This window comes from Rhyacophila brunnea, unplaced genomic scaffold, assembly GCF_057557595.1.
Source record: "Rhyacophila brunnea isolate RB1 unplaced genomic scaffold, BYU_Rbru_1.0 scaffold_23, whole genome shotgun sequence".
NCBI lineage: Eukaryota > Metazoa > Arthropoda > Insecta > Trichoptera > Rhyacophilidae > Rhyacophila > Rhyacophila brunnea.
In genome coordinates, this window is record NW_028232893.1 from 12208178 (window position 1) to 12229818 (window position 21641).

General features: G+C 33.0%; 1 protein-coding gene across 3 annotated transcripts; it reads right to left on the bottom strand.

Moving 5' to 3' along the window:
- Nucleotides 1-2443: 2443 nt before the first annotated feature.
- LOC147069507 (glucose dehydrogenase [FAD, quinone]-like) lies at nucleotides 2444-19643 on the bottom strand. Of its 3 annotated transcripts, none has more exons than XR_015071166.1 (5): nucleotides 19498-19643; nucleotides 9194-9387; nucleotides 7843-7976; nucleotides 3351-6230; nucleotides 2444-2544 (listed from the first exon to the last, which is right to left on the bottom strand). XR_015071166.1 is itself a non-coding variant. In XM_085950428.1 (4 exons), exons 2-4 carry the CDS (start codon nucleotides 9351-9353, stop codon nucleotides 4626-4628), a joined length of 1899 nt encoding a protein of 632 aa, XP_085806554.1. In that variant the 5' UTR covers nucleotides 9354-9387; nucleotides 19498-19643; the 3' UTR covers nucleotides 3057-4625. The 3 variants fall into 3 exon arrangements, 1 of the variants encoding a protein (XP_085806554.1); XR_015071167.1 differs by having other exon boundaries at nucleotides 2455-2546; nucleotides 3335-6230; XM_085950428.1 differs by lacking the exon at nucleotides 2444-2544 and having other exon boundaries at nucleotides 3057-6230.
- Nucleotides 19644-21641: the final 1998 nt, after the last annotated feature.

The window sequence follows — 21641 nt, forward strand, 5'->3', positions numbered from 1 at the left end:
ATAAGGCTTCAAAATTATATAAATAGATTATCTACAACGTTTAAGGAGTGTCCAGGATGATGGTTTGAAAATACAATAAAAACTCAATTTTGACCTACGACGAGCACGTGGGCCGTTAAATAGTATTTATTTATTCTCTTCTTTGTGTAGTTATGTTGTTTTTCAGTAACTTTTTGATTGGTTAATTCATTTAAGTTTTTTTTTAATATAAATACATAGATATAATATTTAAATATAGATTATATCTACATGGCAAACAAAATAATATTATTTAAACTTGCCGGCGTAGTATAGGTAATAGTATGTCCCCATGTTGCATCGTCGACATGTATACATACTGCAGTTTGCAATTTAGAAGAAATCTTTATTTGGCTACGTATTTTTTTCGACTTGTACGAGGTATAAATGAGAACTCTGCCATTCTGGGCAGTGTTGACCTGTGTGTCCCTGATAACTATCTTAGAAGTAGAGAACATCAGTTGTTTATTCTCCCAAGGTGCAGAACCAACCTGCCACTGGTAAACCCAATTGGGAGGGCGATAACTATGTTCAACGAAATTGCTTCGGGTGTTGATATATTCCACCTACGTGAGGATGAGTATAGGTGGACGTTGTTTTATAAATTATTAAAATAGGGTCTGCTTAACTCATCCGGTGTACTTCCTTGTACCTATCTAATTAATATTTTTGTATGTACATATTTCTACGGTTTAATAACATACTATCTATCTCTTTTTTATGTAACACTTACTGTTTTAAGTATACTTCTTCGTTTCTATATGTCATGTTGTGAACGTCTTAAACTTATAATTTGTAATGTCCAAAATATGTTAAAAATAAATTGAAATTGAATTATTGCGCCTTCGAATTGTACCTATTAAGCAGTACCACGTTCAGTAAAATGGTTAGAATATGTACAACCTATAATTTTTTGAAATTTTATATATATATTAAATTTTATTAATATTATAATGTATTTATGTGAACAGGTTAAGTCAATCGATTTCAAAGTTAAATATTATGTATGTGATTGTAACAGATAATTCTTTAATCAAATATTTATTTTATTCAACGAATAATTCACAAGCTTTGAAAATGTAAAATTCTTAAAAGAAATAGTTTATTGAATTATTAGCAAGTGAGAAACGTCATAAAAACTAAATATTTGAACTAATCCATGATGTCTGTTAGTATTTAAGGCATTTAATTGGTTGAAATCAATATTATTAACGAAATTTGATAAGCATTTCATGCAAGGACTGCTGCTTAAATTCGTCGTAATTAAATAAAATTCCTATAGCTTATTTGGAAAAGCACACTTGCGCAAATCCAGTAGTTACAGGAACAAGTTCAAGTTAGTATTTGTTTTTTAAAGATTTCTTCTAGTGTGTACGTGAATGAGATGGTTTCAAATTATGCATGTTAAATAATTCTTAATTAATATACAGCAAAAAACTATTACTACATGATATGTATTTTATATTTATGTTTGTATGGTGTGATTATACTTGATCATCGCACTGTATTTGAGTGTTCTGGAATCAATAACGGCCGTTTATATTTTCGATATATTAGAGATTTGTCTGAGAACATTGGGGCGATACAAATTAAACAAAAACACCCCTTTCACCATCACCAACAAATACTCAACTTTCCCTTCTTCGTGAAAATTACTATATTTGGTTAACTTTCCCTAACTATGCAAAGAGCCTACTGCGTGATTGTAAAATTAAACTACACCTTAGTTTAAATCACGGATAATCACCGATCTTAGTGATTGGTGTAAGACTAGGTCACTCGAGCTTCTCAAAAACGACTTTCACACAAGCTGGTTAATGAGAATATTACAATTGTTAATACTTACCTTTCAAAATATCAATGATATCTTATATTTTAATTAATTTAAGTTTTTTTCCTATGCCATTTTAGTAAATTTTTTGTGAACCTGGTTTCATCTTTCGGCATCTTCGGGCATTGTGCCTACTCGCCAATGGTAAATGCACACTGACGACGACAGTTAATTCTTTTTTATATAGTAATTAAATACCTTTAAAAAAAGCTTACAACTTTATTACCTACTAAATATATAATCAAATATTAAAACATTTTTTTAATAATTTCACTGTATTTTGAAAGTGTGTATTCGCTATTGGTGAGTACGCATAGCGCCTGAAGATGCCGTGATGCGAATCCTGGGTCACAAAAAATGGCTCAGTATAAAATTCCATGATGTACTCTTTGATATCTTATATTATTATTGCAACTGACTTTACATAGAAAATAGCCCGTTTACATTTTAACGATTCCATTCCTATAGGAACGAATGACCAAAATCCACCCCGTGATCAACACGTTGGTCATGATGTCCTGTCTGCAACAATAACAAGACTAAAAATATACTTAGGTATTTGTTTTACGTTTTTTTGATCGATTAAAAAATGTACCAATCTTATTAAAATGTTCTTTATTTAAAAAAAAATGTAGTAGATATATTATATACATGAAATAAATCATTACAATACGCTGTTGACAAAGCATATAAGACTCTTGTGATTAGGGAATCCAATCCCGAGCCGAAATTCTGATCCCGGGATTTCGGGATTACAATTTGACAATCCCGGGATCCCGGGACTGGTCCCGGGATTGGCATTTTTTCCATTGTTTATATAAAATTTTTATATTTACAAATAACATTGATAAAATCGGTCAAAAATAAATCTAGTATAATTTATACTATTTAAGACATTTATTGTTAATATTGTATACGTTCAATCTTGGAAATACACAAGTTTAACGGAGTAAATAATATTGTAATATCAATAATAATGTGAATTTAATAGGAGATTGCTGTTTCTGATAGTAAAGACTTAATGAATGGATTAGCGAGATTTAAAATAGTATAGCAAATAATCGTGGCGTACTTATGGCCTTTCCGCTTCATAAATCTAATTAGTCATCCAAATCTGAAACTGCCGTAAAACGTATGATATCATGGTGGAATAACTTTGTTAATAGTGCGAAGCATTGTTTTTTTTTTTTTCAATCTTTCAATTTTTAATAATTTATGTGAAAAAATAAAATGAATCGGCAACCTACACATGGGTATAAATCAAACTTCATTCAAACTCAGTTTATTTCTAATGTAGTTATTTTTTATTAAAAGTATTTTTTCTGTTATATTTTCGCTTTTATTTTATTTTCCATAAATATGGATAAAAAAAATCAATCCCGAAATCCCGGGATTATGTTTATCAATCCCGGGATTCATAGGTATCGAAAATAGCTCGGGATCCCGGGATCCCGGGATTCGGGATCCCGGGATTGGAATCCCTACTTGTGATATAAAAAACTAAAAATAAAATCAGTAACAAAGACGTATGTAAGTTTGTATGAGATTATCCACCAGGCTAAGAATTGCTGTGAATTTCCAATGCAGGCTTACGTTTTTTACATGACGTCTCATGATGTGATTATATTAGTTTCAGACTGTTTATTAATCCACTTGTGACAAAGCAACCCACTCTAGAGCATATATTATTCCAGTGGTGAAAGGTGGATGTAAGCTGTGAAGATTTTACATGAATAGAGCTTTTACACTTCTTAGGTATGCTAAGAGCGATCCGACAAAAATAGTGTATACTTTTTCGGTCATACTTATCTGTTTTCATTGAACTAAGAATACGAATTGCATTGCATAGTATTGATTAGTTTTTAAAGTCAATTAAACCTTGCCTAAAGCAAATGCATGACGCGGCTTAAGCATCGGCATATAATGTCGTGGGTCCCAGGTTCGAATCCTGAGTCTGGCAAATATACATATTGTTTTTCAATTATGTGTATGAGTATAATAGGTTTATCCAGTATCTAACGTCCATTTCTAGTAAAAACAAAATCTGTTAAAACAAAACCTCCATTCAGTGGAGGCCCATTTGATACTCTCAGCATCTAATATGGCGAAGTAGTGGTAGTAGTAAAGCACACTATTATAAATAGTAGTTAAAAATATCTGAAAATAATCCATTAGATCATACATAATTGTATTAATTTTAAAGATAGATGTGGATTTAATTGAACTTTATAAACTAACCAATTTCGATTGCAATTTGTATTCTTAGTTCATAGAAAACTAATAAGTATTACTGTTAAAATTTACCTGCACTATTTATGTCGGATCTTCACAGCGTACTTCCACCCCTCGCCACTTTTTTGTAATAATTTCCAAAGTATTGAAACACAATTTAAATTAATTTTTGTGTGTGTGTTTATAGATATATTAAAATTCAGAGCTATGTTCAAAGGGCCAAGCAAATAGCTATTCCCATTATTGTTTTATCGGTATCAGATTGTTTAACAAACCCTTTTGTTATAGAGGTATCCACTCTGAAGTATAGATTAGCTACAGTCTTCTAATAATCAGCAAACAAATTTTGGATCCAGTTTTGAGTTAAAATTCATATGGTGAGTATCTATCGATTTAGATATACACCCATGGTTTATGTCCAAGACTTCAATGAAATGCCCAGTTTCCAATCGTCATATCTTTCTATCTGTCTGTCATCAAGTCTGTGAAGGTTTGGGATACCGCATCAAAGAGAACCCAAGAAAATTATTACAGTATCATTCATTTACAACTCTGAAGATTTTAGCTTTTTCGTAGCCCAATCTACTTTTATCATATCCGCTGCTTTTTCTCCGATCATAATACAAGCAGCATTAGTGTTTCCACTTACGACATCTGGCATAATACTTGCATCTGCAACCCTTAATCCTTCAATTCCTTTCACTTTTAGTCTTGGATCAACAACAGCTTCTACATCTTCCGCTGGTCCCATTTTCACTGTCCCAACTGCGTGAAACAAACTGTAAGACAAATGCTTCATCATGCACTTCCAGTAACCTTTACTTCTGAACATAAACTCTGAACAACTCTTGTAATTTAACCTTGTCAACTTGAGACCTTCTTTCATGAAACTTTCTGTCTTATCTAACTTCAAAGCTTCGTTTATTCCTCTTAGCAACCTTTCTACATCTTGTGGATCCTTTAAATAATTAGCATGTATTAGTGGTTTATCTTCTGGGTTTGTACTCTTGAGTAATATTTTCCCTTTTGAAACTGGCTTCATCATGGAAACGAATACTTGAATTAGATCTTTCTCTCTTAATATTTCTTTGTATCCTTCAAGAACTTCTTCATTGTACCCGAATCTTGACACAATATCATCGACGTATTTAATCCTTCTTGCAGGCAACGTGACAAAGTTTAACTGTACATCTGGATATGGGGAACCGTCTCCGTTTGTGTTTATAAACCCTGTTAATCCGGTTGTCCCTGTAAACGTCAGCATTCCTCGTCGGGTGGTTAAGTACAAAGAAGTCCCTACTGATATATCCGCATCCGTTATCGGCTTGGATCTATTACTCTCAGCTGAATATAACACTTGAGTTGCTACATGATCTCCCAAATTCTCCCCAACAGGCAAATCAGCTACAACGTCTATACCTAAATCTTCTAAATGTTGCTTTGGTCCAATTCCAGACAGCATAAGTAATTGTGGGGAATTAATTGTTCCACCAGATACTACAATTTCTTTTCTTGCAGTGACTGTCACTTCTGTTCCATCAGAGAATTGTAGAACAACTCCTGTAGCCCTTTTATTTCCTTCATCGAATACAATTTTTGTTGCTAATGTGTTTTTAATTACGAACAGATTTGCTCTATCTTTCGCTGGTCTTAGGAACGCTTTTGCTGTTGACATCCTTTCACCATTGTACATTGTAGCAGAAGCCTTAGTAAATCCTAAATGAACCCCAGCGTTTGAATCTTCTAGAGTTTCATGACCCAATTCAGTTGTCGCTCTCAAAATTCTTTTTACCCAATGAGAAGCATCATCAAATTTCCCAACACTTAAATACCCTCCTTCTCCGTGATAAGCCCTATAGTCTATGCCCCTCATAATCTTTCTGTTGGTAATATTCTCGCTTTTTTTGAAGTATGGTAATACGTCTCTATATCCCCATCCAGTATTGCCATTGGCTTCCCATTGGTCAAAGTCTCCAGGGTTTCCGCGGACATACATCATGGCGTTGATAGCGCTGGTGCCTCCGAGGACTTTCCCTCTCGCCCACGAGCAGCGCTGGTTTTGCATCGCTTGGCAAGAATCCGGATCAGCCTCCGTCTCGTACTGCCAGTCGCCCTCTGTTTTGAAGTTTTCGTACAAAAATGAGGGAAACTGAAATATTAAAAAAAAATATATGTTATTCAGTGAGAAGATTAAACTTAATTTATGGATAATGTTTTCTTCATAAGTAAGTACTTATATAACTTTATTAATACTATCCTATAATATAGGTATAGGATGACGAACAGAGATTTTCTTTTACGGTATATTTGTCGTAAATAGAGTACTATATATTAATTTCAGGGTTCTTGACCGTTTGTTTGTTGTGCTCCTGCATTATTTACGAATGCATGAACAATAATACGCCCTTATAAAAGTAACTGAAGTCAGTTTCAGTTTGTCATAAATGCCATTTTTCTATACCTACAACAAACAATATATATTTTTTGAGGCTTTAGCGTTTGGACCAAAATTAGCACACTGGTGGTCAATTAATGTAGAAGAATTATGGTAAAAGATGTGCGATTACTTAGAGCGATGAAACATTTTTCACAACTAAAATTTCCTTAGCAGAAAACACTATGCAGAAACATTGTCCTTAGTTAAGATCATTTCTATTGAAAATAATACCATATTTAAAAATTCTCTTTCCTATAGTTTAGGTAAATTATTTTATAGTTGTTAAACGATGACAAAAATATGACATTTGCATTTTATAAATGCAATAACTATAAATACATATTAATATTTAATTATAATACTCTTATGTTTCCGTTATAAGTCATTATACGTGATTCCACAGGCACCGCAAGATATTTTTTTAACATGGTAACACTAGCGTCAAGTGTCATTCTATCATCTGGCATCTTGTATTTCTTAGGGCTGGCGTATAAAAGTAAAATAATATTCTGCAAGTACATGCCAAACGAATTAACACTATCAATATCCATATTGAGATACATTGTTAAATGAATTTGAGTGTATGGACTGTTTTATAGACATGCGAATTTATTTTGACAGGAGCTGTCAGTGGTAAATGGTAATACAGAAGGGGCGTGTTCATAACAAAAGTAGTATATGGTTAAGGATTCCTTAACTCTATACTCAGTATAGTCTATAGTTAAGTCATGCTTTTCGGCAACTTATCCTTAGGATCGAAATCTTGGATTCTGCATAGGGCTCTTAGGAATAATGTTCTTTCCCGACCATTAAGTACCTATATTGTACTATAATATATCGATGTAAAAGTAAAAAATGTACTCATATATTTAGCACTACAACATTCCACGAGGCCCAATGACAGTAGTGTAGTGAATTGATAGTATAATTCGTACTAGAAGTGAAACAATCATAAACATCCAGAACATTGAGAAAATAACTTATATTATGACCTCATCGGGATTGAACCCGAAGTCTCCAGATATCCAGGCCATCGCCTTATGTACTGGACTACGAGGACCATCGAGGAGTAGGATATTGATTTAAGTAGTTGATATAAAGTATAAAAAGTAAGTTATTATATTCTGTCAGTTGTGGTAATGGTGAGTGTGCATATCGCCTGAATATGTTGATAGGTAAAATACGGTACAAATAGTACAAGACTAGGTATATAGAAGAAATAATTTCCACAATATGTGAAAATCTATTGTCAGTAATTTAACTTAGCTAGTAGTGATATCCAAGATCTTTCGTTTGCTATTCTGACGTTATATCTACTACTTGCCTCATTAACTGCCTTAGGGTCACCTCCGGCTTCCACTAAAAGCACCTTCCAACCCTCGTTTTCTGATAGTCTGCTGGCCACCACAGATCCCGAAGATCCTGCCCCAACTACTATGAAGTCGAACTCTCGGTTACCTGAAAAATTTATATATACATATATATATCAGGTATGAATGGTTAAAATCAATTAGTTTAAAATCCTGAGGAGATAGCAGTAGTCATCAAATTGTAGAATCGTGTGTGTGTGTAAATTCCCCCCCCCCCCCCCCCCCTCCCCCGTCTACAGCGGTTATTTGTAAATTGTGCGTATTACATTTCACAATAGTACAGTTCGCCGTAGAGACACTATACGGTCATCTCTGATTTGTCAAAATTCTTGAATTCAAGAATGAAAATCTAACCTTACCTAACAAATAATCCAGTAGGTAGTTATATGGGCTATTTTCAAAATTTGTTTCCAGGCTTCCTATAAACCGACAAGAACTGTGTTTTATTTAGACATGAATTTTATCTCAGTACCTACTATACGACCCGAAGACGTAGGACGGCCTTTAATATACGACTATATATTTCCGATACAACATTTCATGGTGTGAAGTGTGATTCGGCAAACTGCATACGTACAAGTTTCTGGACACGGTCTAGTGCAGGTTCCGTTCCCTATTAATTAACGGAATTTGTTATTGATTTCTTAACTATTTATTTGACTTTAAATAAAAAATGTTTTTCCTTTTATGTAATGTTTGTAACGCCCACGGTGGCCGCGCGGCTTAAGCGTTGGAATATTACGCCCTGGGTCCCAGGTTCGAATCCTGGGTCTGGCAGGTACACATATTGTTTTTCAATTTTTGTGTGAGTCAGGGTATGGACCTAATAGGTTGAGCAAGTGGCTGACATCCATTTCTCGTAAAAAAAAAAACTTTTAATACAAATCTCTACTCTGTGGAGGCCCATATGATCATATTAGGATCGGACATGGTCGGAAAAAAAATGTTTTTAGATATACCTACGTATTTTTTATTAAAACAATTTTAAATGTTCATTCTTAAAAATAAAAACTCAAATTGCAAGCTTCGTATTTTTCCTGTAGGTGCATCTGAAAGGTGGAGTATTCGCTTATGATTCAAATCTCAAACGTCCGTTTTCTAATTGCAATATTCTACCAATCCACCAGATAATATTAGCAGTGAACGGTATTTGGTATCACACTCGTAATCAACTTAACGTAACGTTTACATATTCTTCTATCCACAAGCCTCATTTCTGACAAGGACTTATGTTCTAAGACATATAGGTACCTAGAGTGGATGTGGTTACCGGTCCAGCACTCAACCTTTTTAAAAACTATTTACCTTCTTCCGTGACGTATTCTCTTCTGTCAGGCGGCCACTGCGCAGGGTCGACCAGTTTGCAATGAGCAGCCAGGAGTGCTGAGAACGTGGTCATCATCATAGTGCCGAATAAATCTCCGGATACACTCGCGCAGGACGATGTCAAATTTTGGAACTCCATTTTGCTCTCTAATTGTTGGGTGTTGTTTTAATTCCTGAAATTTATACATTTCATCTTCACAATAAAAACATTTTACCGGTAGGTATAGGTATACCCAGTATCGTCACTGTACAGGGCAACTGTCGTAACCTTGAGAATGGACTTATTACATAGAACTGCCCAAGTATCTTAAATCCCAAAAAAATATTTCATATCAAAATAACTCAAAACCATGTTTAAGCCATTTGTAACTTGACATAAAATATTCCAGCCAAATGCTGTAACCCTCTGTATACGTAAGCAACAGGGTACATACAGAGTAAGCCAATCAATTTGTAATAAAATAATTTATATAAAAAGTAAATCTAATGCCCACAGTTTTTTTTCACTTCCTGAACAATTTGATATTTGAGGGTTACGCCAACTGGCCTGTACAGTGACGGTATAATAGTGTGTAGGTTACAAGTAAGAACATCATAATATATTTAAAAAAAATATTGATACTTTTTATCGGTATCAAATCGAATGAAAGTATTACTTTATAAAATGCTCGTCTAAACACGTATTATCGTGCAAGTAGCAAGATTGCATGCATGTATCGAAAATGTTCAGAAGCTTCTGAATTTTCACGCGTCAATTGAACCGCAGTAGACCGATAGTAGTGAACCTGTCGGTAAAAAAAACTAACTACAGTGCGCAGAGACTCATTTTGAGTTTAACCAATTTTCACGACCTGTCAAATAGTACTTACTATAAAATAACAACATCGCGTCTCGCTTACTCTTGAAGAATGAGATTGGCGAGACAGACAGCACTTTTACGTGTAAACAATTATTATCGCAATAGTTTAAAATATACACTAATGGTGCAAATAAATCCATTCACGTGTACAGACGCTATAACATTATTTGTAAGAAAAAAAATTAACACTACAAAAATGTAATATTTTTTGAAACACAATAAAAAATAATTAATACTGTATTTATCTACTTTACATTATTTGGATAGAAAAAGTTTTGAAAATAGCATTGGTAGGTATAGTTTCACCCCATTTCATCCTAATATGCTTCATCTTCAATCTGGGGCAAAAACTTCGAAAAAATTACCCTGGAAATCATGGGTAAAATATGTTATTGCATTGTAATATCCATAGAGGTATTAAATAAAAAGAGGGGCGAGGATTTGGCTTTCTCACACAACTGATTGAAGCAGGCCAACAATAGCCGACTACTTACGAGAAATAGCGACGCGATAAAAAAAAAACATGCTGGGCATCACAGAGGATTCACTTTGGCCCTTTGACCATCATTCCTATAACGTATCCATATACGTGGAAGTTTTAAACCTATTCCAAACTGCAAGGTTACGTGGAGGGTAGTATAATATCCAATCGTCATTTAAATACTCCAAATAGTGATAAAGCATCGAATGGTCCAATACTGACAAAAAGAAAGAACAGTTGCGAAGTATCTATTATTTATTGACCTAGTTATATCGTAGGCTCTCAATGACATTAATATGTCATTGTAGGCTCCCAACAAATTGGACTTTCAGAGATTCAATATAATTGCCATTTTATAATGGGATCATAGATTTTTAACTCTTTTTACCACAGTGTGAATAGTACCTAACCATTTTCTAAGCAAGCCATATGAGCATCGACGAAGTAGAAGTTATATTAACATAATTTTTAAGATAAGTGGTTGTCAACCATTTATCCAATTTCTAAGTCCTTGCTCCGGATCAAATACACATTGTAAAATCAACGTGAGAATTGTACCAGATGTAATATTAGAACGCGCACCTGCGCCTTCAACGACCGTCATAAATAGTAACACATTGTAAGTAATAAATAATTTGACAATGCGACAAAAATACTGCCATATTTAACTAATTTGCTCATATTGTGTGCTCTGTCGTTACACTACAGTATTTCATAATATAACAATAATTGTTTGAATTGGTAATTAGGTATGATATTATATTATTTTTAGTGTGTTTAAAAGTTGAAGAGACGGCAAAACTTAGGCTGCAGACCTATGACATTAATATGGACGAAATATCTGGGGGAAAAAATGACACTCACTTTTTTGTCGGGTCTGCCGAATGGCATAATCTGTTCTAACGCCATTACAATAAAGGTGATATTGCTATAAATTCTCGATGCTTTTTGTCATGTCTGCCGAATGGTTCGGTTCGAACGAGTCCGCTCAAATGAACATTGACACTATAAACACTGTTCTAACGCCATTACAATAAAGGTGATATTGCTACAAATTCCCGATGCGTGATATCGCATAATGGAAATTGTGTGACGTCTACCTATCCATGTGCGAATTTCAACATGCGCGAATTAACTTGGTAGCTACTGTATTGTGCGCGTTGTCCATTAATAATGCCATTGCTGCAGACACACCGAATTGCAGTAGACGTGCATCGACGCAGGGTGTTATTTGATTCCAAATTCATCCGATTAGAATCACCAGTTGGATTTGTTTTATCTAACTGGTGATTCTAGTCGGATGAAATTGGTATCAAATAAGACCTGCGTCGACGCACGTCAACTGCAATGCCGTGTATCTGCAGTCTTAACTGATAACATAATAACTGCTTTCATGTAAACACAGTTTAAAATATTATGTAGTAAAATAAAGTTATATACAAATCAGTGAAATCATAATACAATTACGTTAGTGAAATCCATCTTGACGGACAAAAGCGGTTTTTAATTTAATTACAGATGGTATTAAATTGTTGTAATTACCTAAGTTAACTAGTCAATTTGGTTTGTCACATTACGGACTATATAATTATATATATATACAGATAAGTAAATTTCTTACCAAAATCTGCCCTGATTTATTATTTTAATAATACGTATTATTATTTCTAAAGTTATTCTGTCATTTATCGACTGTTTATTTCGATATCTACGCGAAAATTTGTGAATTGAAGAATAATAATTATTTGATTTTAAAAAGTTTGAGATTCGTTTATTGATTTTTAGAGAATTCCCTATAAATTCTTTTTAGAGAATGAATATATTATTATATTTGTTATAGTTACGGCTATACCTCAGTTGAGGCATGGTCTAAAAAGATCGTGGCTAGGCGATGCGCGGATTGCGGGTCGCGGGTGCAAATGACGCATACCGAACGAAATATAATGTGTCATATAAAGCCAACATGCTTCCATTTAATGTTCTGTTTATTGTTCTATTAGTAACAATAATAATATATTCATTGACATGTTTTCTTTTTTAAGGAAATGGGTAACGTTTTCAGTAATCTTTACACGATTTAAGAATTAATACCCCCGTCGCCATCACGCAACAAATTTACATATTCACACCTCGACGTTCGCTCTCCGACTGCCAGCGAGTCCAAAATTTCGTCGCGCCTAAAGTTGAAAATTATTTGCCGTTTCACTGAAGTCTTAAATGCTTTTTATGAAACCTTCATATTTACTCGGGGTAATGTCTGAGGTATTGTGCCAGTTTGAAATAAAATTGCACTCGAAAATGAAAAATTCTCGAATATCTCATTTACAATTATTTCTCGAGAAAAGCAAATTGAGTTAATTCGTGGTTTTTCGAATATCGGTATAAATATCTACCATCACAATTCAATAAAGAAACATCTAGGGGGAGGCGGGGCTAGTTGTTACAAAAAAATAAAAAGTTAAATATCTGAGACCAGTTTATCTTAAGACACATCATATTAATTATTACTAATTCTACATACATTTAGCTATTACAATACTGTTTATTTGTATCCTTACATACCTTACAAAAATTACAATAGCATTAAAAACAAAAAATGAAAAGTGTAACAATGTGCCCCAGCCGGGGGCAAGTTGTTACAGGGTAGGGGCACGTTGTTACCAACTAAAACAATAATTGAAAATGAATGTAAAAGTAAGTTTTTTGCTTGTGATTTTCTTTGCATTTATATTTAGTCACTAAAATCATAATTCTGACACATGATATTAACTTTATCCCCACGAATACAGGAAATGTGAGCCCAATTTTTGCATGTTGTGCATTGGATCCACTCTTGCCCAGGTTTAAAGAAAGTATAATTCTCCAAACAGAAGCATTCTTCATTCTCTGCGTCCGAAGAAGATAACACCACTTTCTTTATCAGTTTCTTAGTTCCTTGGGCCATGAAATATTTTGCTACATTTTCTTATGTATGTTGCAAGCTCATTTTCTTGATCGACAGAAAATATCTGGCGAGGTTTTGCGTAACCCCACTAACTTGGAAGTGGTCTGACGGTTTTCTTTATGTGCAATATAACATTGTAAGGTCATATAGTTTACTTTGTATGCTTGGGCAGCTTTTTTTATAAGAGATATTCTGTTTTCAATTATTTCTTTAGCCGCTTTGTTGTCGGTTTCCTGGGAAATTTTACCTCTATCGGTTTTTTTTTTTTTTTGTCCTCACCATTGTAAGATTGTAATCTGGAAGGATAAAAATAGATGGTATAAGTACCAGTGGCGAAGGGTGACTTTTTGAAAGAGGTAGGCTGTGGTAGTAACCATGCATGTCAGATATATTTGCGGGAAATAAGAAGATAACCCAATATGAATAGGTACGCTAAAACGTATAAATTTCAAAAGCTTAATTGGTTTGTTATAATTAGTTCATAAAACTAAGCAATTAGCTTGAATTACTTATGTATTTTCCTAAACATTTATAAACGTAACATACGCTCAAAATATATTACCTATCATGTATGAAAATATCCGTTGTTGTATATGTATTATGTTCCATAACAGTTTATAATTTAACCCGTAAAACTAGACATTTTAAAATACTTCTATATTTAAAACACAGACTTAGGTAGGTACAATATCAGATATCTAAATTGTCTAACGAGTGAACTAATGAATAAATAAAAATCACGAGATAAATTATTTTATATTTTTATCAATACATATTTAATGTGATTTAATGGCATAGAAATTATTTTTTTAAATTATCTTTTTATTAATTATTTTGAATAAATGCGCTCTCGCGACGCAAGCGCCAACGAAACAGCTTGCACATTTGTATGCGGGACGCCAGACATTTTGAAATTATGAGAAAAAAACTTCATATTGAAAAACCCGTCGATTAACGCAAAAATAATCCTATACAATATGTGAAGTGAAACGCGGCGTGTTTTATTTTTTTAAACTTTCAAGAGATGCCATAGATGGTGCTTATTGAAATATGGGAAAAGATCGTAAAATTATGACAATTATACGATAAATGTCTTTGGGGCATATTGAATATATTATTATTTGTGATTATATAAATACGTTAATATGAAAATAAAAACTACTTTTCTTAAGAAGGTAGGCTTTAAATAATCGCCTAGTATGGAGTCTTCGCCACTGATAAGTACCCACCTATTGCAAATAAAGAAGAAACAAAGAATTTGTAGTAAAGTGGTAGTGAGTGGAGTTAATTCATACAGTAACAACCTGCCCCCACCTCACTGTAACAACTAGCCCCTTTGACCCAAATAAAATTGAAATTGTTTTAATATTAACACGGGAATTATATTTACTTCGATAAATATACAACATACGAGCATAAATATATAGATTTTTAATAGCATACTTTTAAAAAACTTACCTCTTATAGTTTGGTAACAATCAAACTTCAAATTCGGCCAACAAAAGTTGCTTTGGACACGAAATTCACTCAAAATGGTTTTATTTCAACTGCATACAATTAATGCAGGCGACCTTTCGTCATCGACTGCAGACAGGATGTTTACGTCTCATGTGTGACACCTACGCCACATGATCTTGTAACGGGAGAGTTATCTAGGATGTAACAACATGCCCCCGTAACAACTAGCCCCGCCTCCCCCTACTATAAAATAAAACTCGTGTTTGACAATAAATCTATATTCTGACACTATTGTATAATATTATATTTTAACATAAATAAATACATACAATGCCCTGTTTCTCTATGTTAAAAATAATACCGTATATTATGTAAATATATGGCGTGTCTAGTTTCGACAAAGTTACGGAATCAGTGTAGACACAAATTAAAGTACGCTAAATTGGTTAATAAGACAGTGTGGGATGTGCCTATCAACGTTTCTGGCTATCATTAATTTACTTAAGTATCTACTTGGTTATATTTATTTTATAGCATAGTTCTCGCCGTGGCCCCCACATCCCGAAGCAGGCCCCCAGGCCAGGATGTCTGGAGCTCCCCCCGGTTACATGTAAATTGTACGTATTACATTTCACCGTAGCACAGTTCGCCGTGAGCTTTCTTATCGAGAAGAGATGACCGCATATATACGGTCATATCTATTTTTCGCAAAATTCATGAATTCAAGAATGAAAACCTAACCTAACCTAATAAGTAATCCAGTATATCGGCTATTATCAAAAAAAAATGCCGCTGACTTCCTGACACCGACCGACACGACAACCGTCAAGAACCGTGTTTTATTTAGACATGAAATTTATCTCAATAATATACGACCTATAGAGGTTGGACGGTCTTTATTCACTGCTGACTAGATAATGACTTTTTAATTACCACCTTTAAAATGCACGTTAATTACATCGATCGGCCGCCTCGTCATTACGCGCCATGTGCGTCTTCAGCGTCCAAAGTATTAATATACCACCATATATTTCCAATTTCCGAAGTACAACATTTCACAGTCAAGTGTGATAAGTGATAAGATAAGGCATACGTACAAATTTCCTGATATACCCTCCCCTCCATTCTCTTACCTATCGCTAAGGTTAAGGGCAGTGCGATGTTCTACAATTAAATATAGTGTCTCCCAAATAGTATTCCACGGAACCCTATCGTTCCGCAAGTGAAGTTAATGGTATTTCGTGTATTTTTTTAGCGTTTTATATTATATTTTAAAATAAATCCATTTGATATATTGCTTTGTACTAGATTAGCTGACACCTTTTTGTGCTAGCCATGTAACATACGACGCTTCGTAATATTAAATAAATAGCCATTTTTATTATTCAGGAAACACACTAAAAATAATTTTAAAATGGAATTCTACACTTGATACTACATTATATCAATCATCATATTAATTAAACTGTATCAAACAGACATATATTTGTTACCGGTAATTTTCTTTAATTAATCAAGTTTTTGTTGTGTTTATTTCACTTAACTGGTTGACTCGCCACCCTAAGCTTCCAGGCTAGAAGGCAGGCTAGCTTCCCCTCTCGTATCTTGTCGGTCAGCGCCATCTTGTTCTCTAAGCCGAATGGCAAAACGTTTTATTATAAAACGATGACATTTGTGAATCCTTCGTTTCTCAAAAATTCACGTACTATTTTTTTTCAATCTGCACTTCGGACACACATGCTTATGCCAACGATAGCATTTTAATCATAAAGACCATTTTTTGTAATTGAATAATATAATATATTACTTTTGCCGCCCCCTGAATCCTACTGCCTGGGTGTTAACGCTAAGTGCGCCTCTGCCCGACATTTATAATACTGAAGAAATATTCTGATTATTATTATGTAATCATTTACATTGCTTTTAACATTAAAATAAACCATTACCTACTTTTCATTTAGGGATTGCAATACCGGTATTTCAAAACCGGTATTCCAGTATTTATCAATTACGAAATACCAGTTTTAATAATCCAAAATACCGGAATTTTCGGTATTAAGAAAGCACACTCGTTTACGTTTTTGAAAATGAATTATAAAATATTTGCTGCTAAAATGAAAATATATTGAATGAATCAAACAAAGGTAAAAATATAATAAAACAAATTTCATGAAATATATTTATATAAGTAATTGTCGCGATTATCATAATATTATTTCGAAATAGAAAACATCCGTGACAAAAATGTTCAATCATTCTATAATTATTGATGGACTGTACAAGCGTTGAATTTTAGAAGCTTTTCCTGCAGCCGGGACTTATTTGCACTTGATGAACTTTTGAGGGCTTTAGTTAAAATTATCAATATTTTCAAATTATTTGTAAACAATCACTAGCTCTACAATTATGATCAATTCATACTTTTAAATGTCAACATAATAAATGTAGGTATGTAGGTTTTTGCTATAAAAAATATTTTAAAAACATTTCAATAGATATATTTACCTATTGATAAGCACCTACTTCTGTTTTTTTAATGTTTAAGAAATACCGGTACTGTTAGGTTATCAGGAATACAGCGGAACATACATTTTGAAAATACCCGATATACTGGATTATTTGTTAGTTTGGGTTAGCTTAGGTTAGGTTAGGTTGGGTTAGGTTAGGTTTGGTGAGGTTTAACCTAACAAATAATCCAGTTTCTCGGCTATTTTCACAATGTGTTTTCTGCTGTATTCCTGATAACCGAACAGTGCCGAAATACCGGTATTAATACCGGTATCCAAAAAGAAATACCGAAAAACCGGTGTTGACATTTTCATTCGGTATTGCAATCCCTATTTGCATTTAAATATTGTGATTACTGATCATGTTATCAATATTATTTTTATAGTGCCTTGCTTAATTACGAGAGTTTTGCGGTTAGGCAAATTATTCTAGATTACATATTAATTATAAATATACACACCCTTCTCGTTTTGAACTAGGCAATTCCTTTTTTTACAGAACGAAAATTAAACGCTAATAAAATTTGTTTTAAAAAAAAAGTACCTAGGTAGGTAGTTACTTAATATTCCTAGATTGAAATAATAATAAAAATAAAACATGCGCTCTAAATTACGTATAGAACTTATTCGATTGTGCCGCTACTGATTTTTCTAGACATATTACATGATAATGTACATAATCTGCCAAAAAAACGCACTTTAGTACGTGGCAATACTAGCAAACTAAGCCGTATCGCACATCTAAACTCGTCTCAACTGCAACACGTTCAATTATATGCCGATTGTGTTTTGTTTGTATTCACAAAACACATGTTACTTAATGTGCTTCCGCACACAGCTATAATGCGAATCTATAGTTTGAGAAAAAAAAGCTGTCTTCACAAGCAACAAATTTCACTCGACAGGTATAATACCGAAATGTCGCACCGCCACATGTGCGGAAGCTACTTTTTCATTTATTTCGATTGCCGCGTGACGTCATTATTTCGGTATGGTAAGAAAGTTGCAACATTGAGCCCAGTTTTGATGTATGACTATATATCCCGACCGGTTCAAATCCAGTTTCGTGTCCCCACGAGAACGACGAAAAATCATGACCATTTTCACGTTGTTTTTTTATATCACACAGCTATTCATTCTTCAATACCACGAATTCATTTTATAATCCTGAATATTTCTTCTATTGACATGTTCAATACCTGCTTTCAGGCACTCAAGCATTGCAGTCATTAAACATTTTTTATGTACATACTTTGTGTACTTAACTTGTTTTTTATAACATTACATGATGCTGATTATATTATATTTTATTATTTTTATGAACGTTTTAAATTAATAATTTGTAAAGTTCATTACTTAGGTATATGTTTAAAAAAAAAATAATGATTTGATTGATTGTTATTGTTATTTGTACTGTGTTTTACGGTTATATTGTTTTATTTATAAGTATACTATTTATTCACAATAATATTATGTCATACTGTCATACTGAGGGTGCTTGATGGAATTGGAATTTATTAATTGAGTTAGCATTTACTTGGTAGAATTCTATTTTACAAGAAATGAAAATATAAATAATGTTTTCATTTCTTGAATTAGAATTTATTTATCTGTATTTTTTTCCCTTATGTAGGTACATGTACCGTTTTTTTAAATTAAATATTTTATACTGATATAATGATATACTAATTTAACCTTGTATTTACAAAGAGAACGATACCGTGATATCATAGTGAATTTCATTAATATTTGATTTGAATTATAATAGGTACCTATATTTTTTAATTTTTATAGCAAATAATTAAATGTCTCTCAGAAACTGACTGAAAGTAATGTTGGTTAGAAATATAAAGCAATGACTTTTCCTTATAATAGGCTGCATACAGTATTATTAATAATTTATTGTTACAATAAAAAATTAAAATGAAGACATTTCATAATATGTACCTACCAGAGTTACAGAAATATTCAACTGTGCTATTGAAATAATTGCATTAATTAATTATGTGCATTTTATATACTTAAATAGATTACCTTTATATTATTTGTGTGTTGTTCACTGATCTTTGTTATTTAGCTTACTTTATTAATTGTTATTGTATAGGTATTATCACTAAGTATTCGTAATTCAAATAAACTGACTATTAATAACTTCACATTTCTAATCCCGTCAAAAGACTGAGCCGAAATTCAAAAATGGAATTGTTTTATCAGTATTTTTGTGGTATACTGTTTATTTAGTCTGACATCTGTTGATAAAATTTTGTGCATCTTTTGAACTCTGAGTAACATAAACGTTGCCAGATAACCTCGCATTGTGTTCTGGAATAATTATTGTGTTTTTATCAACAGGTTGTAAACATTTGCTTTAATATTTTTCAGTAGCAATGTTTTTACTAGCCTTACATTATTGACTCTCGTAATCCAATGCGGCACACGTTTATCAATATCATACGGAGAGTTCGATTTCCGACGAGGTCAAAATATATAATTATATTATGTGATATGCTCAAGTCTGGGTGTTGCTGTGATTGTTTCACTTCTACTACTACATTATTCAATTGGGCCTGGACGCCTGTTATAGTAATAATTGATTAAAATTAAACACAATATGTAGTAAGTAGGTACCTATTCATTCCACATAGTTTAATAATGATCAAGACCGGTTTCGTCCGCTTCAATCGGACTTTATCAACTGACACACCTGTTGTTTTTTTTTTAATTTTAAATAACATACTTTATATTCTTCTTCAGTAATCGGTAATAAAGCATTTAAACTATTTGATGACTATTTATAATTTCATTATTATAATTGGCCTTACAATTCTACAATATAATTTTATAATTTTTGTTTTACGAGAAATTGATGTTAGTAAATTTCTCAACCTATTAAGTCCATACTCTGGGTCGAAACCATATTATTTAAAAACGATATACGAGTTTTTGCCAGACCAGGGATTTGAATCCAGGACCCTCGACATTATGCCCGGTCCACACTGGCAACATGTCGCGCGACAACCTCGTTAAATTTTACAATAATTATCATACTTATCGTAAAATTTAACGTTGTTGTCGCGCGACATGTCAGTGTGGACCCGGCATTATAATCCTGGCGCGTCGCCGCTCAGCCATCGCCGGCATTATTTATAATTTCGTTCTGTTTATAGTTTTGTATTATGGCGCGTTGGCCAATAACTGTAATGTCATAATATACTATTTTTAATTTTTCGTATTCTCGAAGAATCCATAGCTTAAAGGCGAGAGCACTCACCTGGAAAGTGATTTTTCCTATTAAATTTACCTATCTAAATTTCTGGGGTTTTTCACACGTATCTATTTATGTATTCTTAAATCTTGTTCCTATTCATTAATATTGAAGAAAAACATAATCAATTATAATATATTATATTCTTGTTAAACGGAATTCTGCAAAGTAAATAATATAAATGAATATAAGTGAATTGTAGTATTTGGTACCTACTTGAGCTATCACCGTGTTTATTAGTCTGTTCTATATTCCTCGGTGTTTCAGGCTGTTACAGATTCCATTTTCAAGACCCAATGTGTTAATTTCATTTGTAATCAAAGTCGGCATGAGTCTGAAAACTTCCTAATGACTAATTTGAACACATGACTACCTTAAAGAGCATACAATGTTTCTTAAAGCCCGTCATAATATTGTTTGACAATAATAAAATTGATAAGAAAGCATTTAAAAATATGCACATGACAAAATCCTAAACAAGTGCACCATACGTATGCATTTATTTCACTCACTTTCAATATTTACTTCTTGTTTTATAAAGGTATTAACTATTCAAGAGTGCAACGTTTTTACATTGTTGTGAATAATGCAGTTATTTTTTATTTGATTTTTGTGTTTACTCATTTATGCATTAAATTCTTTCATTCTCATATATATTTTTTTATATATATCTTGATGGAGTAGTTGGTAGAGCACTTCTTTCTGGCGCCATGAGTGCGGGTCACTTCCCGTTTCTTGCGAAAATTATTCGGTTTCCGAAAAGTTTTTATAATCTCAGACAGAATTTTTAACTCAAGGATGGATTAATATACTTACTAAAAAGAATAGGCCGTCGAGTCTCCCGATTCCCGATAGACACCTTTCTTAAGAAATATCTAATACATGACTTTATTCTTAAGAAATATCTAATACA